Below are 27,408 nucleotides of genomic sequence, written 5' to 3'. Positions count from 1 at the left end.
GTAGGGGGGACAGCAATTGTCAGTTGTTACACCAAAAATCAAAACGATCGAGAGGAGGTCTTAAACTGCACTTTTCCGAAATTTTGTGTGATAGGAACCCGAAGGAGTGGATATAGCCAATATTCGAATTTGATCTATGGCTGGTAGAAATATAACGATGTGCAAGGTATGGACCAAAGAGGTTAGTCCCTTCGAGAGTTATAGTGCGCAAATTTTTGCAAAAAATGTCTAACTTTTGTGGGGGAGGTACCCGAGGGAGTGGACCGATATGGCCCATCTTCGAACTTCGGACAAAATATTAATAAGGCCAACTATTGGACCAAATCGATTAATCCGTTCGATAGTCATCGTGCGCTCCAGCCAGACAGACGGACGGACATTGCTAAATCGACTCCAAATTGTCTGAAACGGATTTCGTCCAAACATACTTGGGGTCTAAAACCATTATTTCGATGAGGCACATTTTGTCCGTATGATTGTTTATATACTCTCGTTAGCATAAATGCTGAGGGTATAAAAATCTTCTGCAGGAGGGTTTCTACTCCCAAAGAAACCAAAATAAATTTTTTCAGCCAAATCGATTGGAAAATGTGGCCAAACCCTTGAAATAGGTAAAATCCGGAGATACCTTTATATGGGCGCTACTCTGAAACATGGACCTACTTTGAAAATTTTCTGGAAAAAGGTGTTCTACCCCCTTAGATAAGAAGATGCCAAATTAGAGCTTCATCAATTGAAAAATATGGCCAAGACTCGCGTAATCATCCCTCGAATGAGGGCTATAGCCAAACTTGTTCCTCCTAAACATGATTTATATTTACTAAGAACTCAAAATACCAACATTTGGCGAAATTTGTTGTGAAAATATGGGTAGAACGTTAAAAATACTGAAACATGCCTAACTCTCATGTTCAAAAAAATCAAATTGACTATAAAGATTTAGCAGGAACGTTCTGAAAAAAAAAACTTAAAAACTCCATATTGCATTGTTTTAGCAGGGAGTGTAACCTATTGTTCTACAAGGCTATAGGGAGTTTTTTATTATATTTATTTCGAAAGGTTTCGAATAGATTTTTATAGCCTGCTTGATAAGGTAATATAAGGGCCTCTAAATAAAGTTTGTCCTGAGAACCCAAAACCCTTTTAGGGGTTTTTATCTGCTAACCGAATACAATCCCCCATTGCACTGTGTTATTATTTTAAAATAGGATCTGACAGCACTTATTTGGAAAGTCCCCCATTGTTCATTTGGGAAAGTTCGTGGAAAATGCATTTAAAAAATATGTATGCTACAGTTTTACATGTTTTTGGTGGAATGTTTTTGGAAAAATTCCAACATTGGATATGTTTTATTTAACTTCGACAGTGTCGAAATTAACGTCGGTTTACTTGTAAATGCTTAATAAGTCTTAGAATTAAATCCTATAAAGGTGTAAAGCCTTCAAATCGAAGAAAATATTAAATTCCTTAAAATATGACGAAGAAATATTTTTAATTTCCGGAAATTAAATTATTATTATTAAATATTAACGTATACACATCAATGATAATCATACGCACTGATACCCATGCTTTCAATAAAAAATAGATTTAATAAAGAGGAAATAATAAGGGTGACAATCATTTACCTGCAACTAATCAATTACAACAATACAACAAATCAAATATACTAAACACAAATAGACAACAGGACAAATCGACACAACGCCCCTTAAATGGGCAAATCATTAAATGGTAAATACATCTATTTTGTTCATTAGCTTTAAACCCTTATCAGAACTCCACTGCCCTTGAGTAGATGGAATGTGTCAAAAAATATCATTAAGACATTTCCTTGAGTAAACAAATGAGACACACACCCTCACAAAACTATCTACTGTAATTTACAGACCATCACAATTATTTCGGAAGCTATAGACGAAGCAACGGAACGTCACAACGGAAGAAGTCACTAAAGACGCCTAACAAAAAAAAAATATTCAAATCACCCTAATTAGGCATTCATTTTGAACGAAACAATGGCCCACAGCGGAGCATGGTCTAGTGGCAGTGGAAGCGGCTCATCAACATCTCAAAGTAGAGGTTTAACGACAGCGCCACCTCAAGAAGAACGTCTATTGGTAAGTAGGAAGTATGTGTATGTACATATGTTTATATACTGATACACTTATTTGTCCAAGTTTTACGATATGAATCAATGAATAACTTATTTGTTATTTTTTGTAAGAATTTTTTCCTCTACCTTTCTTACTTTTGTTATTTTCCTTGTTATTGTTGTAAGTTTTATTTCTTTGTATATATTTATAGGTTGCTGTACGCGTTCGTCCTTCATTCGAAAATGGTGAACGTTGTATTGAAGTTATTTCACCAACTTCACTTTTATTCGATGACGGCGGTAGGGGTAAGGCGAGAAAATATTCTTATGATTATGTTTTCAAGGAATCCGATACGCAGGTGAGTGGTTGACTATAAAAATAAATAAAAACAATAGCGTGGATTTTTAAAGATTTTTTGGGAGTAATTTCCAAGACAAAAGCGTGGATTTTTTTAAAGAACTTTCCAGGACAATAAGCGTAAATTTTTTAAATATTTTTTGGAGTATTTCCAAAGATATTCTTAATTTTTTCAGGGGTACTTTCCAAGACAATAAGCGTGGATTTTTTAAAGATTTTTAAGGAGTACTTTCCAAGACAATAAGGGTGGATTTTTTAAAGATTTTTTAGGTGTACTTTTCATGACAATAAGCGTGGATTTTTTAAAAAATTTTAGCAGTACTTTCCAAGACAATAAGCTTGGACTTTTTAAAGATTTTTAAGGAGTACTTTCCCAGACAATAAGCGTGGATTTTTTAAAGATTTTTAAGAAGTACTTTCCCAGACAATAAGCGTGGATTTTTTAAAGATTTTTAAGAAGTACTTTCCCAGACAATAAGCGTGGATTTTTTAAAGATTTTTAAGGAGTACTTTCCCAGACAATAAGCGTGGATTTTTTAAAGATTTTTAAGGAGTACTTTCCCAGACAATAAGCTTGGATTTTTTAAAGATTTTTAAGGAGTACTTTCCCAGACAATAAGCGTGGATTTTTTAAAGATTTTTAAGGAGTACTTTCCCAGACAATAAGCTTGGATTTTTTAAAAATTTTTAAGGAGTACTTTCCCAGACAATAAGCGTGGATTTTTTAAAGATTTTTAAGAAGTACTTTCCCAGACAATAAGCGTGGATTTTTTAAAGATTTTTAAGGAGTACTTTCCCAGACAATAAGCTTGGATTTTTTAAAAATTTTTAAGGAGTACTTTCCCAGACAATAAGCGTGGATTTTTTAAAGATTTTTAAGAAGTACTTTCCCAGACAATAAGCGTGGATTTTTTAAAGATTTTTAAGAAGTACTTTCCCAGACAATAAGCTTGGATTTTTTAAAGATTTTTAAGGAGTACTTTCCCAGACAATAAGCGTGGATTTTTTAAAGATTTTTAAGAAGTACTTTCCCAGACAATAAGCGTGGATTTTTTAAAGATTTTTAAGAAGTACTTTCCCAGACAATAAGCGTGGATTTTTTAAAGATTTTTAAGGAGTACTTTCCCAGACAATAAGCGTGGATTTTTTAAAGATTTTTAAGGAGTACTTTCCCAGACAATAAGCGTGGATTTTTTAAAGATTTTTAAGGAGTACTTTCCCAGACAATAAGCGTGGATTTTTTAAAGATTTTTAAGGAGTACTTTCCCAGACAATAAGCTTGGATTTTTTAAAGATTTTTAAGGAGTACTTTCCCAGACAATAAGCGTGGATTTTTTAAAGATTTTTAAGAAGTACTTTCCCAGACAATAAGCGTGGATTTTTTAAAGATTTTTAAGGAGTACTTTCCCAGACAATAAGCGTGGATTTTTTAAAGATTTTTAAGGAGTACTTTCCCAGACAATAAGCGTGGATTTTTTAAAGATTTTTAAGGAGTACTTTCCCAGACAATAAGCGTGGATTTTTTAAAGATTTTTAAGGAGTACTTTCCCAGACAATAAGCGTGGATTTTTTAAAGATTTTTAAGGAGTACTTTCCCAGACAATAAGCGTGGATTTTTTAAAGATTTTTAAGGAGTACTTTCCCAGACAATAAGCGTGGATTTTTTAAAGATTTTTAAGGAGTACTTTCCCAGACAATAAGCGTGGATTTTTTAAAGATTTTTAAGGAGTACTTTCCCAGACAATAAGCGTGGATTTTTTAAAGATTTTTAAGGAGTACTTTCCCAGACAATAAGCGTGGATTTTTTAAAGATTTTTAAGGAGTACTTTCCCAGACAATAAGCGTGGATTTTTTAAAGATTTTTAAGGAGTACTTTCCCAGACAATAAGCGTGGATTTTTTAAAGATTTTTAAGAAGTACTTTCCCAGACAATAAGCGTGGATTTTTAAAGATTTTTAAGGAGTACTTTCCAAGACAATAAGCGTGGATTTTTTTAAGATTTTTAAGGAGTACTTTCCCAGACAATAAGCTTGGATTTTTTTAAGATTTTTAAGGAGTACTTTCCCAGACAATAAGCGTGGATTTTTTAAAGATTTTTAAGGAGTACTTTCCCAGACAATAAGCGTGTATTTTTTAAAGATTTTTAAGGAGTACTTTCCCAGACAATAAGCTTGGATTTTTTAAAGATTTTTAAGGAGTACTTTCCCAGACAATAAGCGTGGATTTTTTAAAGATTTTTAAGGAGTACTTCCCAGACAATAAGCGTGGATTTTTTAAGATTTTTAAGGAGTACTTTCCCAGACAATAAGCTTGGATTTTTTTAAGATTTTTAAGGAGTACTTTCCCAGACAATAAGCGTGGATTTTTTAAAGATTTTTAAGGAGTACTTTCCCAGACAATAAGCGTGTATTTTTTAAAGATTTTTAAGGAGTACTTTCCCAGACAATAAGCGTGTATTTTTTAAAGATTTTTAAGGAGTACTTTCCCAGACAATAAGCGTGTATTTTTTAAAGATTTTTGGGGTACTTTTGAAAACAATTTATTTTTTTAGGAAATGGTTTACAAAGCCACCACTGCACCTTTAGTCCAGGACGTGATTAAAGGTTATAATGCAGCGGTTTTTGCATATGGCGCAACTGGTTCCGGAAAAACCCACACAATGCTAGGGCCTAGTCGGAAAAAAGGCGCAACGCCAACAGAAGCCGATGGTCATACAAGTGATAGTGGCCTCATGGTCAGAGCAATAGAAGAAATATTTCAATACATTGAACAGTCCGAAGATCCAGCATCATGTAAAGTAAGATAAAAGATTCAATACTGATTCACACCTGTTAATATTATTCTCCCCCCTCCTCAGGTTTCCATTTCATATTTGGAAATATACAATGAATTGATACGTGATCTACTAAATCCGGGTGGGCCACTTGAGTTACGTGAAGATAATAGAGGTCAACGCATTACCGTTGCTGGTCTCTCAGAAATTACCACAGCCAGCCGCAAGGAGGTTGTCTCACTGCTATTGAAAGGCAATAAAGCACGCACCATGGAACCCACAGCAGCTAATCAGACATCTTCTCGCAGCCATGCTTTGCTTAGCATTACGGTGCAAACAAAAACCCCTTTGGGTGTGAAACAAGGTCGCCTCTTTCTCACAGACTTGGCTGGTTCGGAGAGAGCCAAGAAAACTAAAAATCGTGGCAAACGTTTACAGGAAGGTGCCCACATCAATCGTTCTCTTTTGGCCTTGGGTAATTGTATTAATGCCCTATCGGGTGGGGCACGTTATGTAAATTATCGTGACTCCAAGCTGACTAGGCTGCTCAAGGAAGCTCTTAGTGGTCGCTGCAAAACGGTTATGATTGCCCACATTGCACCGGAGAGTAAACATCGTGATGAAACCAAAAACACCCTAGTCTATGCAGATCGAGCCAATAGTATTACAACGCGATTGCAAAACTCAGTCTATGTCGATGAGCTGCACGACTTCCCCACAAAACATTATCAACATTTGGTCTTTGAATTGCGGAAGAGGTTTCACGTTTGCGCAATAAAATGTTATCCGATCGTCCAAGAAGTGGTGCGGCAGCAGCAAAGGAGGCGGCGAAAGCAACGGGTGATCAGCAAGCACAACAACAACCGACATCGTCCAGTGCCGAAGATGATGAGAAACGTAAAAGTGAATTACGTTATCTCAGAGAACAAATTGTTTTGACGTTTAAACAACAAATGAAATTGCGTCGCAAATTGTTGGAGGCTGAATCACATCTTTTGGGTTTGGAATTGGATGCCGAACGTCAACATATGATAATATCACATTGGCAGGGTCGTATGGGTAAACTTTATGATACACCCACTGATGATGGTAAGTTCGCGTAACGTTTTAAATGAGTTGTTAATAGCGTTTTAACCTTTCTCTTTAAGATATTGAATCGGAAGGTTCAATAGCCTTGAAAAATGCTTGGGGTGAATTGGCAGCCATTGAAAAAGAGACTCGTCGTTATAAAGAGATACGTGAAAGAACCGAACAAGAATTGGAACTATGTCGCCAAAAAGGTGTCCAATTGGAGGATGTAAGTATAACAAGTTAAAGAAGTTAGGTTAGGTTTAAGGATGCGCATCCATCTAATAGCATAGTGACTGCTTCCCTAGGAGACCTTTGCTCCTTTGTGTTCATTCTGCATTGGTTTGAAAATTATCATGAGATGATGATGATGCTTGTTTGATTGGAATTCAGACGGCTGCACCACCCCGAGCGTAGTTGGCCCAAACCAACTCTACTTTGTCGCGGCAGTTGACGCTTCTCAGCTGCGATAGATTGGGGTTGTTCTCTGAGGACAGCATTCACACTATAGTTGTTTGTGGTATCTGCGACTCTATATGTGAGAATGCTATTTATCTGCTTGATAGGCTTGGTGATCTAGGGGCTCTCTCTTTTATCGATGGACCTCTCTTTCTAGATCACCATATGGTGACTAGGATGACTCTCTCGGTTACACCCGAGCAAATACTTGTCTACTCATGTAGATGGTCCACTTGAGACATGAGAAGACACCCTCTTGCGGTTCTCAGGTGGTGTCCTGACAGGTTTGAATATTTTTTCCATCGCGTTGCACTTATAGTAGCGGATCAAACTGGTGTCGCATATCTTACCACCACACCGACCCATCGCGTTATCTGTGGTCAACAAGGTTTCTTTATCTGCACCCCAAGTGCTGCCGGCTCGGGACTTGAGGACCTTGTTCCTACATATAAGCTTGTCGCAGATAGCTGTGGTATGCGCAGACGATATGATCATGCTGTCGAATGTGATCCCTAGAATTGGGGTAGTTGGTGGTCGGAATTCTGCTACTATCGACCATGACATTCAACTCTGTTCTCACTTCTGCTGTCCATGTGGTAAACAGAGTGGCAGTAGATTTAGCCTTGGATATTTCCATATTCCGCGGGTGGAAAAACTTGGTAAGATCAGTTAAATGGATGTTCAGCCTTTCACAAATGGCATCGGGGAAGGTACCTGACGCACAGATTGTGCAATCATCTGCATAGGTTACGATTTCAATGTCATCTGGAGGGGTCGGAATACAGGAGAGGTGGATGTAAAACAGTTCCGGCGATGTCACCCACCTTGGAGAAATCCCTGTTTCACTCCACGGGTCTTGGACATCTTGAATTCCATGTACGACTGGCGGCACACATATAATATAATTTCAGACTTGGTCGGAGGGTGGTCTGCTCGATGTCCTCAAACAGCGTGGAGTGCTTGACAGCATCAAAGGCTTTTAATAAGTTGAGCGTCACCATGACTGTTCTATTACATGTCTTTCTCTGGTTGAGTCCTCAACTAATAGGTGTGGATATGGGGTACAGCGGTGTTGTACTGCTGTGTGCTTACGGAACCCATACACATCTTTGTTTCATTCCGCGTAACTTCACCAATTGTGACTGAGGTCCTATCTTCCTTCCTCTCAGGATTCGAAATTGACTTATCCGTTGCTCTTAATTCACTTATTCCGGCTCCAATGTTGCAACTCTTCAGCTGATGTGGCCACTTGTGTTCACCGACCGACCTATTAACATCCAGTGTCAATTCCCTGACTCTGGGGTCATTGGGGTTGGCTCGGGGAAAATCACCATGCACATTTGCTAGTCCCGCCGCGTCTGTCCGGAAGTTTGATCTAACTTTGTGTCTTAAACCAGCAGGTATGTAGCGAACGACTGCAGTAGTAGTGATGAGGTCTTGGAACGTTCTTTCTGCCACCCGAAAATCCAAAGAGTTAACCAATTATCTGAAGTAGTGATTGGTGAACTCTTTAAAATTATACCAATTCGATTTCCCATGATTGATGAAAGTGCGGGGTTCAGAGGTGATGAAGTGAAGTGGTCTGCTTTTGCAGCCAATTCTAGGGAGATGTTCAGATGCTAGATAAACGATGGGTTTCCATGTGACGCCTTTTTTCAGACCAATTGATACGATGGTTATGTTAGGCGAACTGTGGCACTCTCCGCTAATTTTGGTAGCGACGTCCTCATTGGCCGTGCAAAACATATAGCCACCAATCTGTTCAGCCAGCACTATACCCCTATAGTCATTATCTAGGACCGAAAGCCACAACTAATGATGAGCATTGAAATCCCCTGAGACTAGTCGCTTATGTCCTGCCAAAAGCCTAAGCTATTAATCGGTGGGATGTATAATTTAAGCAACCAAACCTCGACAGTTCCGCACGTAACATACATTCCATGTCGGAGTCATTAGAGGCAGGCTTAAGCGGTCTATACTAACCAGTCTGACAAAGTAGGTCTGCGCCATATTGCCATATACGAGTGGGATGATCCTCATTTATGGAGAAGAATTTAGAATCATAAAAAGCTGAAAAGTCTCAGCTACGTCTTTTCCCCGGCCTCATAACCTAGTTCGGAATACCAGCTTATGATGGTGTCGTCTTCTGGAAGAAAGAGACTTAGGATTGATTTGTATCCGGTTTGACATAGTGAGTCAGGGGTGGATAGATTAAGGGGATAAGGTCGCTGAAGCAAGATTAGCAACTTAGACACACATAATTTCACCGGCGCACAATGGTTCAAGAAACGATTTTCCTGACCAAAAATCAAAATTTTGTTTTATCACAGATATTTAATTTCTATATGGGATTCGATAGTAAACATATTGAAACTAAGGAAACCAAACAATTATGTCAAAATATTGGAAGGTGCGGGCGTGGGGTGCCCCTAAATACGAACATTTTTCCCATGTTTGAGAAATACGTAATTTTTGAAAACGTCTGGAGAAAGAAATATCTATTTCTCGGAAACTATAACATATATTGCGTTTGCTGTTTTTTTTTTGTTAGGTATGTAGGATTGTGGCTTTAAAAATAGTTTAAACAAATTACCGTATCGTTTACACAACATGAGCTACTTTATTTTTCCTCAGGTACTAAATTTTATGAATTTCCAAATTAATTGGACTAGAACTTTTGTGGAACAACAGAGAACAATGTTCTGTTTTCACAGAAATATGTCCGAGAGTCTCCTCTTTCAGCCCATATATACTTTTTTCCCGTCCCGTTCCGTCCGTTTAACACTTTTTTTAATTTATTGAAATTACATGGGTAAAAATGTGTATTTTTCCATACCATTTCCCATATGAATTACAGCTTTTTTACACAAATTAACATTTTTTGGAGTATATGAGTTTTTATATGAGTTATATAAGTTTTATAATGTCCACTATTTCCTCGATGTTACCTCTGAGTCCATTTCAATTAAATTAAAAAAATGATGCATTTCTGAGGATTAGAACAGCAACGACTGGTGTTAAGCTCTACCAGTGTGGTTGTTGTTGGGAGGACTGCTGGAGAGTCTCGTATTCTGATGACAACATAGTCCCTTACTTGGACGAGTTCAGAATAACCCCGAAGAAGTACCTAAATCCCGACATACTTTGCATCCCATCCATATTGGTGCCGTGTTTTTAACCGTCCCTACGCAGAAAACACGATCCAGATTCAAACATATGTATGGATACTGAGGTTTCAGCAGTTGGCTATTAGCGGAAGAACATTACTGTATTCCAAAACTGATCAAAAATGCTCTTTTTAATGTGTATAAGCATAAGCATACACGCAGAAATATATATGTTAGAAATATGTTTGGATCCAAACAAATATTTGTTTCGGACTGATTGCAAAAAACTATATATATTTGGATCCAAGCATAATTTGTTTGTGTCCAAACAAATATATGTTTGCAACATTTTGTAACATATCTCAATTATATGTGTTTGGGTACCAACATATTTTTTATGTTGGAACATATTTTTTATCGCTGGAGAGAGGATTTTTGTCAAAGAGAGCAACAACAGGGCTCTCGCGGCTGCGGAATGCTGTTTTATAATAAAGAGCTGTGTGTATGGTGTAATAGGAGACGCAATAACCAACGTAGCAAGCGAAGAGGAAAAGAAAAAATGGCATTAATTATGTTGTTCTTTTTTTCTTCAGTTCTCTAAATACAATCGTTGAGTAAAGACGGTAAAATGAGTGAATAAATCAGTGTTTTGTCTTTTCTTAAAGAAATTGTGAATTTTGGTCATTTAAATGTCCAATACATTTTATAATTGAATCAAAAAGGTGAATGGAAATATTTTATTGGACAAGGAAGAAATCGCATTTCCCGCTGATGATTTCAACTTTGAGGAAGATGTGTTTTATTTCACAACTAATGAGAAACGCTCAAGGATTTATAAATTATAAATTACACTGTACAACACAAAAAATAATTACAAGATAGTTCGGCCAGATTATGAAAGAGGACCGAAAAAAAGAAGACACGTGTATCGGCGTTTGGAATGTTTACGTCGGGAAGTAACCTAAATAGGCGTGGCAAGTTCCGCCCATTTCTAAAGGTTTTGAAATATTCGACATCAGATTCCTTGGAATCCTTGCATTTTAGGTATAAAGTGTCTTTGGCAATATTACTGACAACAATACGGGGTATCTTTTTATGTAAAAAATTAACCCGCATGCGAGTCACTAAAGGGGTCTTTTTGGTCCATTTTCTTTTCAAAAAAGTTTAAAAACTCCTTTAAAATGGGATCGTATCAAATCAAAATATGCCACAAAATTATTTGTCATAAAATTGTACTATAGGTCCCCGAATACATCAAAAGTAAGATGAAATTTAGTTTTAGACGAAAGTTGTTAAAAGAAGAAATATTCTACACAAAATTTCACTATAAGTCCAAGAACAAACTGTATATCTAAGTAAAATACTTTGTTAAGAAAATTACGTTACAAAATAAGATATTATAGGTAGAAAATATTTGTTAAACTTTTAGGCTCTTAATTAAAATTTATCCCATACTGAGTCAAAATCTCCTAAAATACTTCACTTTTTGGGGATTGTGTCAAAAGAAGAAATATTCCAAATCAAATTTCATTATGAGTCTCTAAAAAAAAAGAAATTAGTAGCTATAATATTTAACATCTCCAGAAGCTTTCGCTTTTCATATATGTATGATTTAGGACCATATTCTACCGTTTTTATTCACATTTTCGTTATCTGCGGTCACAAAATATATTTTATTGATGTCTTTCATAATAAATTCTTTCAGAAGATTATGCGTGCTCGATCCAAATTGTTTTTGAAATATCTATGGTGAATATATATAGGGAAAATATTGATAACCCTGATAGCACTTTGAAAAATTACGTATTTTAGTACTATAAACTAAAATAACGTCATCAGGATAAGTCATAGGCAGAGCTCCGAAATACTCGCTCGAATTCTACTCGCGAGTGAAATTCGAGCGAGTTCGAGCGGGAGTACTCGCGCGAGTAGAAAAAATAAAACGATTATACTCTATTTTTACTCGTCACTCGCGAAGCATATTTCAGACTTGCTCGTTTTTACTCGCGAGTGAAAAGTGTTTGTGAGTACGAGTACATGAAGAGTACGAGTTTTGCAAGAAAAAAAAAGTGGGAGTGAAAATGCTCGAAATAGAATACGAGTTTACCCGAAGAATAAAATCGAGTAAAAATGAATTGATAAATTTTTGGAAATATTTTTGTATAGTGTTGGTGGAAAGTTAATGGGGGGTAAGCTGAGGGGGGGCAAGTTGAAAGCGGGGAAGTTGAGGGGGGGCACTTTTTGGGCGGGGAAGTTGAGGGGGGGGCAAGTTGAGGAAGGGGAAAGTTGAAGGCGGGGAAGTTGAGGGAGGGGAAGTTGAGGGGGGGCAAGTTGAGGGGGGGCAAGTTTATGGGGGGCAAGTTGAAGGCGGGGAAGTTGAGGGAGGGGAAGTTGAGGGGGGCAAGTTGAAGGCGGGGATGTTGAGGGGGGGGGGGGGGGGGGGGTCAAGTTGAGGGGGAAATATAATAACCAAATAAACCATCCCCCCCAAAAAAAAACACACCCCCCACAAAAAGGCAACTCCCTCAACTTCCCCGCCTTCAACTTGCCCCCCATAAACTTGCCCCACCTCAACTTCCCCGCCTTCAACTTGCCCCCCATAAACTTCCCCTCCCTCAACTTGCCCCCCCTCAACTTCCCCGCCCACAACTTGCCCCGCCTCAGCTTCCCCTCCCTCAACTTGCCCCCCCCCCTCAACTTCCCCGCCCACAACTTCCCACCAACATTACACAAACATTTTTCCAAAAATATATCAATTCATTTTTACTCGATTTTACTCTTCGAGTGAACTCGTACTCTATTTCGTGTACTTTCACTTCCACTCTTATTTTTAAACCCCGAGTACTCGCGAGTGCTCTCAAATAAAACAAAAGAGTGGAGAGTAAACTTCTTTTAAAACTCGCACTCTTCGAGTACTCCCACTCGCAGGTACTTTTCACTCGCGAGTAAAAACGAGTAAATCGGACTTTTTACTCCCACTCTTCGAGTACTCCCACTCGCGAGTACTTTTCACTCGCGAGTAAAAACGAGCAAATCGGAGCTCTGGTCATAGGTTCCTGATATTGTATGTGAAAATGCGGGGATAGTCTACGGGTATTGTCCAGTGAATGTATATCTTACATACGGGTCCTAACATCCATAATTTTGACATGGCCCTAAATACTATAATGATGGCAGCTACTCCTGATCTGACAAAATTTAATGAATTAACCCTTGAAATCGAAGTAACTAGCCATATTCTAACTAAATTTGTTATGATCATCAAATTTTTTACACAAAAAGAACTTGCCACGCCTATTTAGGTTACTTCCCGACGTAAACTTTCAAAACGCCGATGCACGTGTCTTCTTTTTTTCGGTCCTCTTTCATAATCTGTGCGGGGTTTCTTGTAATTTTAAAAAAAGTTCAATTTTGTTGTACAGTGTTATTTATAATTTTATAAACTATTTCATTCAGTTGTTCTTTTATTAAAATCTGTTCTGTATTTCTTTGGAATTTTTTATGTACCTATGTATCTGTTGTTGCTTTTGCTTTTTTTCTATCCCTTTCAATAAACCTCCACCATTTATAAATGTGAGCATACATTTCAGTGTGATTCACATTGATATTTTCGCCACCTTGCTCTCAGAAAGCGCCCACTGGTGCATGTGTTGGTTTTTTTCTGGTTTTTGGGTTTGTATTTCCGCGTAGGTTTGATACTGGGCCGAAACACTATGGTTTCTTCTATATCTATATGCATGTCTTTATTTTATTGATTCGGCGCTACCTTCAACTCGCAAGTTAAGAAAGGACGCCATCGATATAGGATTTGTCCATAGTGAGAGTGGAGTTAGGTGATTTGGTTTGGCTGGTAGTTGAAATGGTGCAGCGTATCATGTGGGCTGGTGTTGCATGCTGGGCAGATGTTCTGCGTTGTGCCATCAATCCTTCCCAGTAAGAATTGAAGCGGCTACACCAAATAGACTCAGCTAAGCTTTCTCCCGTTGCCACGGATGGTGGGTTATCTCCGAGTACATTATGCATCAGTATGAATATCTCTCAAACCTGCCTGATAAGCTTGTTGATCCAAAAGTTCTCTTTTGTATCTTTGGACTTCCCTCTGTAGATCATGCAGATGTTTCTAGATATGCCTGGGCAGAGCCTACCTATCCATTAGATGGTGGTTTGGATGGTTTTTCCTATAGCATACAAGCAAATATAGCATCGACATATAAATGGCGCACTGAAGACATGAAAAGGCAGGGCTGCATTCTGGCAGTTTTGTAAGTTGCATGTGGTTAACAAGGTTTCTTTATCTGCGCCCCAAGTGCTGTCGGCTAGGGATTTTAGGACCTTGTCCCTGTTTAGTGTGTGGCAATTGTTTTTGTTGTTGTTTGTATTTAATTTTTCAAACTAGTTTCGAGTAGATCTTAAAATCATTTTTACTTTGGTGTACAGGAAAGAGGTGACTGATCTGGTCCCCTTACTGGATCTTGTTCAGAAATTTTGCGTCCAGATTTTTAAAGCGCATTTATAAAAACTTCCAACAAATTACATTTTTCAATAAAATCGAGTGATCGCATACCCATACTCTTTGCAGGAACTACCTGAACGTATTAGCAGTGATGAAGAGCGGGAATTACTTGCTTTACTTTGTAGGGTGCACGAATTGGAGGCAGACAAAGTATCATTGCAAGCAGAACGATTGGCGAGACAAGCGGAATTGAGAAGAAGAGATTTGCAGCTATTGCGAGCCGAAAGACAGCGAAGACTTTGTGAAGGTAAGCTATCGAAATGAAATTTGTTATTGTGATAATTTTTTTATATCACACACTCCATTGCAGATATTATTAGTTCCCAGAGACGTTTAATTGAGGAAGGCAATGTAGAATTACCCGATGAGCTACGAGAACTCTACGGGCTATATCAACAAGAAATACATGCTGGTACGGTGACGGCAACAGCAGCCTATGAAAGGAAGCTACCGCCAATTTACACAGCAGGGTAGGTGTAAATTAAGGTATATACCAGGTGGGCCAATAAACCAGGCTGATTTGAAATGCAAAGAAACTAAAATCAGTAATTGCTAAGTTGATTGTCGGACGTAGTCTTATTGTCCGACCTGGAGCTGGATTCTTGATCTATGAAAATTTGAAATGAAAAAAAAAATATTTTCTTTATAATTTTTTTCATTTGACATTTATTTCCTTTATAAAATTGTTCATTTCACATTTTCATAGAAACAGAATTGAGTCCCTGGTATAGACCTTGGTTTAAATGTACTTATGATTCAGGAGGATTTTTAATATTCTAAACTATTATTTATGTTCTTATTTATAGCTCTGATTCCCCTTGTTCAAGTTCTGGCTCAGAATGGTCCCCGTCATCGCCACTTCCACCCATTGATGGTGGCATTCCATTGGCAGCCTCATCTGTTGATAACCTCGCTCAAGATAATCCCGATCGTCATATGGGTCCTGTTGTACATTCACGTTTGCCTAAACTCGCCACAACGGTGGGAACCACCAAAAGAATAATAAAATTGAAGAAATAAATTCTCGTTTCTCGTCCAAGTAATACTCAGTTTAATTTTACATTTAAATAAAACGGCTGTCCTCGTTAAATGCTCAGTAGCTCAGGGAAATTCCGAGATGTCTCTATCGAAACCAAATTAAGCTTGTTATTTACAAAAAAGAAAGATTGTATACCTATTTATAGTAAACATAATAAAGGAAATATCAAAAGGATAACGGAAATTTTGGAATTTATGTTATTGAATTTGAAATGGATAATTGGTCTATCCATATAAATTGTAATCAAATACCAGGGAGTAATTATAAAATTGTTAGGAAATTTTAAATGGGTTATCGGCCAACCACAATAAATTCTAATAAATTTTGGTGATGGTCGTAAAATGTGTAGCGGGTGAATAGGTACAAAACAAGTAAAAAAGAATCAGCCTACTTTGGCGACAGCTAAATTCCCTCATAATAACTCTCGAAGGGAGTAACCGATTTGGTCCATACTTTGCGCATATTTCTACCGGACATAGAGCAAGTTCGAATATGGACTATATCCGACAAAATTTCGGACATGTGCATTTTAAGATCTCCTCTCAAATCGTTTTGATTTTTTTTACTACAGGTTGTATTCGGGACCCCTTTACGACGTTAAAAGTTTCATTCCCGAGAAAATGGCTCGAAAGCAGCTAAAACCCCCTATGGCCACCATGAGTAGTGGTTGGTGCGCGCGACGACTCTCGAAACAGATACTGTGATGGCTCTAACTTTGCACATCGTATTATTTCTGAGAATCTGAGTTCGAAGATGGTGCTTATTGGTCCACTCCTTCCGTTACCTCCCCCATAAAAGTTCGAAAGTAACGAATATGTTGTTAAAATAGTTAAATGGATAGTTTAAATGGAGCTACCGATTTGGTCCACACTTTGGCTCTGGTAATAGTTTGTCCAAACTTAGTTCAAGTTCGAAAATTGGTCATATCGGTCCACCACTTATGGTACCTTCCTCACAAAAGTTCAACAATTTGTTAAAGTGCAGTTTAAGATCTGTTCGAGGATCCTTTAGAAACTTTACCGAGGGTGCCCCTTTGTAGTCCTGTTTACAGCCATATCAGGTTTTTCGTGGGTAAGTCCATGCTTCCTAATATAGCCGTCCAAAAGCTCTAAGTTATACGATGAACAACTGAAATGACAAGTGGGCGCTATATCTATCAAAAGCAATGACTCCGAAAATAAGATACACTTTTAAAATTGATAATGCGGTCCATTCCTTCGGATTCCTCCACCACAACACATATGGGCTTTAATCCAATTATCATAGTTGGTGGGGACAGGGGGTTTTGAGCTTTTTTTAGAGCTTTTGGGTATTATGCCAGGAAGTCTTCACCATTTTCATATGTATGTTATTCGAAGAATTTTAGTTGTAATTTTATTATTTCATTTGAAATTCGAAACATTTCACTTGTAACTTGAGAATTCCAATTGAATTTCGAATTATTTCATTTGTAATTTGAGAATTCCATTTGAAACGCGAATTATTTAATTTGTAATTTGAATTTTTCATTTGTAATTCGAATTATTTTATTTGTAATTCGAAATTTTCCATTTGTAATTTGAACTACAAATGGAATAATTCAAATTTCAAATGGAATAATTCGAATTACAAATGGAATAATTCGAATTACAAATAGAATAATTCGAATTACAAGTGGAATAATTCGAATTACAAATGAAAAAAATCAAATTGCAAATGAATTTTATAATAATTCGAAATTCAATTGGAATTCTCAAATTCCAAGTGAAATGTTTCGAATTACATCTGAAATTATTCGAATTACATGTGAAAATTGTGTAGCCCTGCTCAACAAAAAATTGAGTCGAGAGTTATCATGTTGTTGTTGTAACATCATATGATATGGCTGTATGTTCGTTTCACTGCTTTATCTCGATCTGGTCTGGTCTAGGAAAGCGGACGTATCGATGATTTGTGGCCACAAAGCTTCTGGAGTTAGATGAGTAGGTTTGACAGGGTAGTTGAAATGGTGCAGTGTGCTGTACCGCATTTTAGACTGATGTCTGGCACGGTGTCATCAATCCCGGCCGTATAGGAATATCGATGGCTGCACCATTCAGAGCCAAAACTACTCTGGTTTGTTGTGGCAGCTGGTGTTCTTCAGCTGCGGTTGTCCTCCGATGACCGCATTAACACGATAGGTGTTTATGGCATCTGCGACTGCATCTGTGTGAATGATATCCAAACCTGCTTGTTAAGATCGAAGTTTTTTATTAGGAATTTCAAATAAAAAATTCAAATTACAAGTGGAAAAATTCGAAATTCAATTGGAATTCTCAAATCACAAGTGAAATGTTTCGAATTTCAAATAAAATAATCAAATTTCAACTGAAATTCTTCGAATTACAACTGAAATTATTCGAATTACATGTGAAAATTATGTAGTTTAATAAAAACTCTCAAATTTTGTAATGGCAAAATCCTCGGCTCCTCATGTAGTTGACAGGTTTGAATATTCTTCCATGACAATATTTAAAGTTCGGTCGCGTTTAGACATGGGCGCGTGCCTAAAAAATTAGGCACGAACATGCACGAACACGGACCAAAATTTTTATGCACATTCACGCACAAACACGGCGTTTTTCGAGAAGGCACGAACACGCACACTCAAACGAAATTACAAAACCAGTAAGGAGAGGATCAAAGTCGGGCGGGGCTGACTATATAAAACCCTACACCACTGTGAATATGTAAAATATATATGCGAGCTAAATCCAAATCAGAACATATTTTTATCATTAATTTTTCACATTCATTTGTAGACCAAATTCCGTCACATAGGCCAAATTTCTTCAAAATCGGACAAATATAGCGCGTTTCGTGCATCAAATGCCTTAAATCGGTCGAATATATATATGGGGGCTATATCCAAATCTGAACCGATTTCTATATAATTTGGCACACTTATTTCTAGACTAAAATCCGTCGCACATTCCAAATTTCATTGAAATCGAACATATATAGCATTTTTCTTGCACCAAATGCCTTAAATCGGGCGAAGATATATATGGGGGCTATATCCAAATCTGAACAGATTTTTACCAAGATAAATAGTCCTTTTACCAAAAAAACTATCTTCCCCAAATTTTATGCGAATGGGACAATAAATGCGACCTGTACTTTGTTTATAAAAATACATGGACAGACGGACAGAGAGACGGACATGCGTAAATCGACTCAGAATGTGATTCTATGTATATTCCTAAAAGGAACTATGGGTCCATCTCGTTTCCTTTTACATGTTACAAACTAATGCACAAAGACATAATACCCCTTACCACAAGGTGGTGTAGGGCATAAAAAGGAGAAATCGATATATGTAGGTGGACATTTATTTGTTTTTAAAAATATTCATATGTACTTCTAATTTTTCTATTCTTATTTAAAAACATTAGTTTGTCCAAGTTAGAACTAAAAAGTCTAGTACGCCTTTCGTTGAGAATATTTCCAGATGTGGAAAAAATCTCTCGCTCGTTGCTGAGCTGGCGGGTATAGCCAAAAATTTCCTGGCTAATTGTTCTAAATATTTTAGATTAGACTGTTTCCAAAAGTTTAAAACATCAGTCGTGCTAGATACGGCACTCAATAATATGTATCAATTTCTGTATCAAGTGAAGACTTTTTCATTTTTCGTCTTCTTGCCATTTTCATTCAAAAACTCAGATAATTAGTGTAAATGTGGCATTGTAATTTCCTGCTCATCATATGTTCTCACTTTGTATATCAAGTAACGTTGCTTTTACATTAGCTAATAAAAAATCATCTTCTTATAGGTCATATAGATATGACTTCATTAGCCGGATTTAGTGCATTATCAGGTTTTATTTGCTAAATCCGGTCAAAGTCTACCAGATTTCCCATACAAAAATAAATCCTGGTAAAACTCTGTTTGCTAGAAACAACATGAAACAGCCTCTTACAACGTTTTTTGGGCAGTTAATCAGTTTTCTCAATTCGGGAAGAGGATGTTTTTCAATAACATCATCCATAACAAATAATACAGTCAGATAAACATCTGATTTGCAAAGAGAGTATATTGCGTTAACTCTCATAGTAGTTTTTGTATTTGCTTCTCTCATGAACAAAAAAAATGTCAAACAAACATAATCTTTTTTCACTCATACTCTGGCCTCTCCATAACAAAACGGCAATAAGTACCAAACTACAAAAACGAAGCAAATAATTTTAGGAATATTTTGGTCGGTTTCCTGTTCGATGTTCGTGTTTAGTAAGGTATCTTGCACGACTTCTAAAGGGAGACCAAAAATTAAGCACGATCGTGTCACATAGTGCAGATCGTGTTTAGTCGTGTCGTGCAAAACCGTGTCGAACAAAAAAACACGATCACGCACGGCCAAAAATGCATTCGGGCACGACACGCACAAACACGGCGTTTTTCGAGAAGGCACGAACACGCACTACTCACGGCACGACACGCGCCCACCTCTAGTCGCGTTGCACTTATGTTAATGGACAACACTGCTAGTTTACCGCAGACCGAACTATTGCATTGTATTTAGTAATCAAGAACTTGAGGAGTTTGTTCCTATATCTTAGCTTGTCGCAGATAGCTGCGGCACGCACGGACGACTTGAACATACATTCGAATTTGACCCTTTAATCAAAATATTTAGTACTTATATCCGCAGTCCATGTGTTGTGGTCTTAGACTTAGTGGCGAATATTTGCAAATTCCTCAAGCGGAAAAGATTTTAAGATTGGTTATATAGGACTTCAGCCTTTCACAAATGACATAAGGAAATATGTATGACACCAAGATCGTAGAATCATCCTCATACATTACAATCTCTTTGCCGTCTAGAGGATGTTGACTATTAGAAAGTTAGGGGCTCAACAGATTAGGAGATATTACACCACCTTGGAAGTGCCTGTTCTTGCTGCTGGACTGATTGATTATCCAATGTTTCAAACTTGGCCGGAGGTAGTCTGCTCGATGTCCCCAAACAGCGTGGAGTGCTTGACAGTGCCGATGGCTTTTGATAAGTCGAAAGCAACCAATAATATCCTATCACACTGGATGTTCTGGTTGAGTCCTCGACTAATATATGCGGAGATGGCGTGTAGTGCTGCTTACGGAACCCATCCTGATGATCGGCAATTGTTTCGCTATTTCTGATGCTGGGGTTGAGTAAAGCCTCAAGAGTCTTTGCCATTGAGATACCGTCGGGCCCTGACTGTTTGGATGATTTACCTTTTCTGCAACGTCATCAATTGTGGTGGTTCCTCCTCGGCGGGAAGAGATCTAATTCGCCGTAATACTCTTCTCTTCGCCCTGTCATTCCCTCGAAGCTCTACAAACTGACGATTACAATAATTTGCATTCCTCTTCAGATCTGTTAGTGTAACGTCGTCAAACATGACTGACGTGCTATTTATTTTCCTTCTTTCCAGGGTCCGAGAGTGATCCTACCGTTGCCCACAATTTACTAATTCTGGCTCCAATGATGCAACTCTTCAGATGATCTAGCCATTTGCTCCGCTTGTCCTCACCGGCCAGACCAACCTATTAACTTCCAACTTAATTGGTCCGACGAACCTCACCATGCTCATTTGCTAGTCTTGCCGGCTTCGCTGAAGAATTTTATCTCACTTCGGGTATTCAAGCAGCAGGTATATAGCGTGCGACTGCAGCTGTAATGATGTCTTGGAACATTTTTCCTCCTACCCGCAAGTGATAATTGGCGAACTCTTGGAAATCAGGCCAATTAGCTTCCCCATGATTGATGTAAGTGAGGAGTTCATAGGTGATTAAATCGGCCGGTCAACTGATAGAGACAATTATGGTGACGTCATTGTGTCAATTGTTAATTCTGGTAGGAGCGCCCTCATTGACCGTGCATAACGTAGAGCTATAACTCTGCTCAGCCAGCACTAAACCCCTCTGGTTATTGGCAAGGACCGAAGGTCACAACTCATGATTAAATTAAATTATTAAATTATATAATTTTTTAACAAACAAGTAAGAACGCATCAGTCAGCTGTGTCGACAGAGATATAATGAAAGATATACCCTCAGCCTCGGATTAAAAGAAAAGAAGTCAAAACAATACTTCTGACGTTTATAGTCCAATTTGGCAGAAACTATGGATTTGCCCCCGAAAAAATTGAGCGGCCTTAACCAGGGCCGCATACCCAACATGTTGACAAAAATTTTAAAAACGATCCCTAATGAGTTCTTAAACTACACTTTTTCAAAACTTTGTGGGGGAGGTACCAGGGTGGTCCGATGTAGTTAATATTAGAACATAATTCGAGACTGCAAGTAATAATAATATGGGTGACGTAGGGGATGAAAGATACCAAGGAACGGTCCTGACCGGCTTTAACATGGTAAAGTCCAGGATTTATCTTGGTCCCTCTCTCATCTCAAGTGGACACTGACCTCCCCGTGGTGTCACCTGGGGAGCTGCCACCCATAACAACGTTAAAAACTTGGGTTTGGGCGTCGGGCTAGTAACCAATCCCCCCTCCCCCCCTAGAAAAAAGCAGCCTACTATGAAAAAACGAAAGAAAGAAAAACAAACCCCTCTAAAGTTGACGACCCCCGCAAACGTTTTAAGGACCATGATCTGCGAATCTGCACCTGGAATGTTCGCACTCTTTACAGAGAAGGTGCAGTTTACGCGCTGGCAGATGTACTGGAAAAGTACAAGGCCGACATTACTGCCATACAGGAAATACGATGGACTGGGAAAGATGTCACAACAACACCTAAAGGTGACGCACTGTATTACAGCTGCCATGACACAAAGCATGAGTTTGGTTGCGGTTTTGTAGTTAGTCAGAGGTTAAAACATCTGGTCTCCAGCTTCACCCAAGTGAATGAAAGACTTGCTACAATTCGATTAAAAGCGAAATTCTTCAACATCAGCTTTATCTGCGCTCATGCTATTCTACGAGCGCCTAGAAGAAACATATGACCGTTGCCCTGCCCATGACATTAAAATCATTCTAGGCGATTTTAATGCCAAAATTGGAAAGGAGAATATCTTTGGACAAACAGTCGGGAAATTCAGTCTACATAGTGAAACATCAGACAATGGAATGAGGCTGATAGACTTCGCAGCGGCAAAAAACATGGTAGTTAGCAGTACCAGATTTAAGCATCTCGATATTCATAAGGGCACTTGGCTGTCTCCAGACCAAAGAACAATAAATCAAATTGATCACGTTGTGATAGATGGAAGTCATTCATCGAGCGTGTTGGATGTATGATCGTTCCGAGGAGCAAACATAGATTCGGACCACTACCTCGTTGCAGCAAAGGTACGTACCCGTCTAAACGTTGCAAATAAAGCACGGACAGACACAACACGAAAGTTGGACATCGCTAAGCTGCAAACACAACAGATAGCCACAGCATATTCCACTCAACTGACCCAATTGCTTAATGAAAGCGCTTCTCGTCCCGATAACATATCAGCACAATGGCAAAATATTGCCCACTCCATGCAAACAGCCGCAAAATCAGTACTTGGATACCAGAGACCTCCACCAAAGAATCCATGGTATGACCAGGAGTGCCGTGCTGCTACCGAAGAAAAAAATGCGGCATATAGGGCTACTTTACAATCAGTAGCAACCTCGAGAGAGGTATCGGGAGCAAAGGAGAGAGGAGAAACGTCTATTCCGCAGGAAAAAGAGAGAGATGGAAAATAGGGAGTGTGAACAAATAGAGATGTACAGGAGACAGAACGAAGTCCGAAAATTCTACCAAAGAGTGAAGCATCAAACTGAAGGCTTTGGTACAGGCATATCCTCCTGTAGAGACCAACAAGGTAATTTGGTAACTGATACAGATAGTGTGCTCAGGATATGGAAAGAACATTTTTCCAAACTGTTGGTATCCGATAGCAGTGAAGATGGCGAAGATACCACAGATCCAATCCCAGAAGATGGTATTGAATGTATACCGCCCAGCCAAGATGAGGTAATGACAGCAATAAACCGGCTGAAGAATAATAAGGCGGCAGGAGCAGATGGCCTACCAGTCGAGCTGTTCAAAACCGGAGGCGACACGCTGATAAGGTGTATGCATCAGCTAGTTAGCACCATCTGGCAGGAAGAACGCGTACCCGACGATTGGAACGTGAGCATCCTATGTGCAGTCCACAAGAAAGGAGATAAGACTGTATGCTTCAACTATAGGGGCATAAGTCTTCTCCCTATTGCCTATAAGATAGTGTCAGGGATATTGTGCGAACGACTAAAGCCAATGGTCAACGAAATAATTGGACCATACCAATGTGACTTTAGACCTGGCAAGTCCACCATTGAACAGATATTTACCCTGCGGCAAATCCTAGAGAAGACCCAAGAGATGCAGATCGACATATTTCACCTTTTTGTCGATTATAAAGCAGCATTCGACAGTCCCCTCCGATCAAAGGTACTACACGCAATGCCTGAATTTGGTATCCCCGCAAAGCTCATCCGGCTTTGTAAGATGACTTTAACTGATACTAGGTCCTCAGTTAAAATTGGAAAGAACCTCTCCGAAGAATTTTGTACCAAAAGAGGTTTCAGACAAGGAGACAGCCTTTCGTGTGACCTATTCAACATTTTGCTGGAAAAGGTAATACGAGATGCAAATGTCAAAAGAAATGGCACAATTTACACCAATAGCCACATGTTACTTGCCTATGCTGATGACATAGACATCATAGGACGATCAGTAAAGGAAGTAACTGATACCTTTAGGAAGGTCGAAGCAGAATCTGTGAAAGTGGGACTGGCGGTAAACTGCGAAAAGACCAAATTGATGGTGTGGACGCGCAAAGCGTCCATAGAGCTCGGACCAACTGTGGAAGTTGGTACCTACAATTTTGAGGTAGTTAAAGACTTCGTCTACCTCGGCACTGCCATAAACACAACAAACAACATCAGTTGTGAAAAAAGAAGAAGAATTGTATTGGCCAACAGATGCTACTATGGTCTAAGTAAGCAATTTAAAAACAAAGCCACATCTCGTCAAACAAAAATAACACTATACAAAACGCTGATACTACCCGTGCTAATGTATGGCTCCGAAGCATGGGTACTTGCGCAAGCAGATAAGGCAGTGCTTGGTGTGTTTGAGAGGAAAATTCTTCGAAAGATCTACGGGCCGATTTGCGTTGACGGTGAATATCGACGTCGTATGAACCACGAGCTATATCAGCTATACAAAGACATGAATATAGTTAAACGTATCGAGATGCAACGATTGCGTTGGCTAGGCCATATCATGAGAATGAGCGATGATGAACCCGCTAAAAAGGCGTATGAATACATGCCACATGGCGGTGCACGCAGAATCGGCAAGCCTATGCTTCGATGGAGCATACAAGTGGATAAAGAAATAAAAAGGCGCGGTATTCCAAAAAGTCAAGCGAAAAACCGAGAGGAATGGAGATCTTTTCTTAGTTCGGTCTATGGAACAAATGTTCTGTAATGGGCCAACTAATTAAGTAAGTAATTTTTTAACATGTGTGTTTTATTTACTATTTGTATGTAAGTCAAGCTTAATCTCATATTTGTTGTTTTCAAATTTAAAAACAACAAGTTTAAAGTGGGATGTAGTTAAAATTGATTACTTTAGGGGATGGCAGAGAAGACTAGTTTCGTCCAACGCCACTTGGACTCATCAGTTCTCTTAGATCTTTGTATTGAAACAAAGAACCCTTCCCCAATTTTATGACGACTCGAGCTCAAGAATAAGTGTGACTGATGAATTCGTTTAAATGCGAATTCAACCGAAACACCTAAAAACTCTCGTAGCCGCATATGTAAACCAAATTAACTACTCCCACTGTTTTTTTTAACAAATAAGTAAGAAAGTATCAGTAAGCTTTGCCAAAGCCAAAACATTACTTCTGACGTTTATAGTCCAATTTCGCAGAAACTATGGATTTGTTCCCGAAAAAATTGAGCCGCCTTAACCAGGGCCGCATACCCAACATGTTGACAAAAATTTTAAAAACGATGAGTTCTTAAACCACACTCTTTCAAAACTTTGTGTGGGAGGTACCCGAAAGAGTGGTCCGATGTAGTTAATATTAGGAAGTAATTCGAGGCTGTAAGAAATAATACGATGTAAAACGTTTGGACAAAATCGGTTTCTCTCTTAGAGGAGTATCTTACGTACTACCCATTATCTCAGGAAATATGGACCTGCACCGAAAAAAAATGCGCCGTCGTAACAGGGTCTGAAAGAAGAACTTTTCGAAAAATTTGTCAAAACGATCCGAGGCGAGCTCTTAATCTGCAGTTTTCCCAAATTTTGTCCATATTCCAACCTGAAACATGACTAGATGGAATAATACGATGTGCAAAGTTTGGACCAATCAGAGGCTCCCTGCGATAGTTATCTTGCGGATTTGCCATTTTAATTGTACCGTCGAAAAGGCGGCCGCAAGTGCAACCTGCTGAAGAAATTTTCTCAATAGTCACGAAATAAGAGTTTAGGTAAGAGTTTAGGTAGAAGAAAATGCCTATAATTTTGCACGATGATTTATCGGGTGACATAGACCATTACTTTTGTATGAAAAATATACAAATTTTATTTTTGATCCATACTTTAATTCCTGGAGGGCATATACCGGCAAAGTAGCCTACATATGGAATAATAACTACTGACCTTTCCCCTGATGCAAATTGCAATAATGTGTCTGCTAGATAACCGGCCTACTGCCTAATATATAACGGGTTTTGTGTAGAGAACCACAATTTCCTCCCATGCCACAAATTGTCTCCATAATGACGGAGAAATTTTCAGTTCAGTTGTCAAATTGGATTTTTTATACAAATATTGCAACATGGGGTCCCCTCGCCACCTATTTTATACCTCAGGATTTAGGGTAAAGGGGATACAAACAAAATACAACCAAAGATGTGACTCATCGAAATATTGGTTTTAGACCCCAAGTATGTTTGGACGAAATTCGTTTTAGATAATTTGGAGTCTATTTAGCCCTGTCCGTTCATCTGTCTCTCTTAATGTCAAGCTGGCTGGTGCGCACGATAACTCTCAAACGGATCTACCGATTAGAACCAAATTTTATACTTCGTAATATTTTGCCCAAACTTTGTTTAAGTTCGAATGTAGGCTATGTCGGTCCACACCTCCCCCAAAAAAGTTCAAAATTGTTTTCGAAAAATTGTGTGAACGATAACTGGCGAAGTGAGCAATCGATTTGCTCCAAACTTTCCATATATTATTATTCCTTCCAGATATAGATCGTATTTGTCTATATCGGTCCACACCTTAGGGTACCTCCCACACAAAATTCGGAAAAGGGAAATTTAAGAGACCTCTCGAATCGTTTTGAATTTTTTTCAGCAGATTGTAATTGCGCCGCAAATCCGCAAGATAACTCTCAAGGGGATTTTCTGTTTGGTGGAAACTTTACACATCGTATTATTTCATATATCAGGTTGGAATATGGACTATTCGGTCCGTCCTCCTCCGTCCTAACTCCCACAAAAATTTTGGGAAAAGTACAGTTTGAGGACCCATATCGGATCTATTTGATTATTATTATTATTTTTTTTTTTTTTTTTGAAGAAGGTTCTTTTCACGGTCCCTATTCTGGTCCCTTTTCCGGGGTAAGTCATACTTCCTGAGATAATAGTCCAGAAGTTCCAAAAACCCCTGCCGGCTCCAACTAAAATTACAAATCTTAAAAAATAATTTTCAAACTTTTCCAAAACTCACAAGTTAGCTTACTAAAATTGATTTTGTATAGCCTCATATTACGATACCCACAAATTCCACGTATTTTGAAGCAAACTCGTGTTACAAAATAAATATATTTTTATACGGCAGAGGCTGAGGGTATATCACCGTTAGCGCAGCTGGCTTATACTATCTTCTTTGGTGTGTAATTGAATATGAATAATTTTTATACCCTACACCACAATGTGCTAAGGGGTATTATGTGTTAGTGCATTTGTTTGTAACATACATAAGGAAAAGA

The 27,408-nt window shown here is 38.4% G+C and overlaps 1 protein-coding gene across 1 annotated transcript in view; it reads left to right on the top strand.

The window, feature by feature from the left end:
- The window catches only part of Kif19A (Kinesin family member 19A), a 34,327-nt gene extending 18,732 nt beyond the window's left edge, over positions 1 to 15,595 (top strand). Inside the window, 9 exon segments of the mRNA XM_073960580.1 lie at positions 1,890 to 2,120; positions 2,308 to 2,454; positions 5,005 to 5,250; positions 5,311 to 5,977; positions 5,980 to 6,315; positions 6,375 to 6,523; positions 14,440 to 14,620; positions 14,684 to 14,843; positions 15,180 to 15,595. Coding sequence (XP_073816681.1) covers positions 2,019 to 2,120; positions 2,308 to 2,454; positions 5,005 to 5,250; positions 5,311 to 5,977; positions 5,980 to 6,315; positions 6,375 to 6,523; positions 14,440 to 14,620; positions 14,684 to 14,843; positions 15,180 to 15,393 — 2,202 coding nt within the window. The 5' untranslated portion in view covers positions 1,890 to 2,018 and the 3' untranslated portion in view covers positions 15,394 to 15,595.
- Positions 15,596 to 27,408: the final 11,813 nt, after the last annotated feature.

Source organism: Musca autumnalis, unplaced genomic scaffold (assembly GCF_047663935.1).
Source record: "Musca autumnalis isolate F117 unplaced genomic scaffold, ASM4766393v1 scaffold_1, whole genome shotgun sequence".
In the NCBI taxonomy this organism is placed as follows: domain Eukaryota; kingdom Metazoa; phylum Arthropoda; class Insecta; order Diptera; family Muscidae; genus Musca; species Musca autumnalis.
The sequence above is the reverse complement of the archived record's forward strand: the minus strand, read 5'-3'. Positions and strand labels throughout refer to the sequence as shown.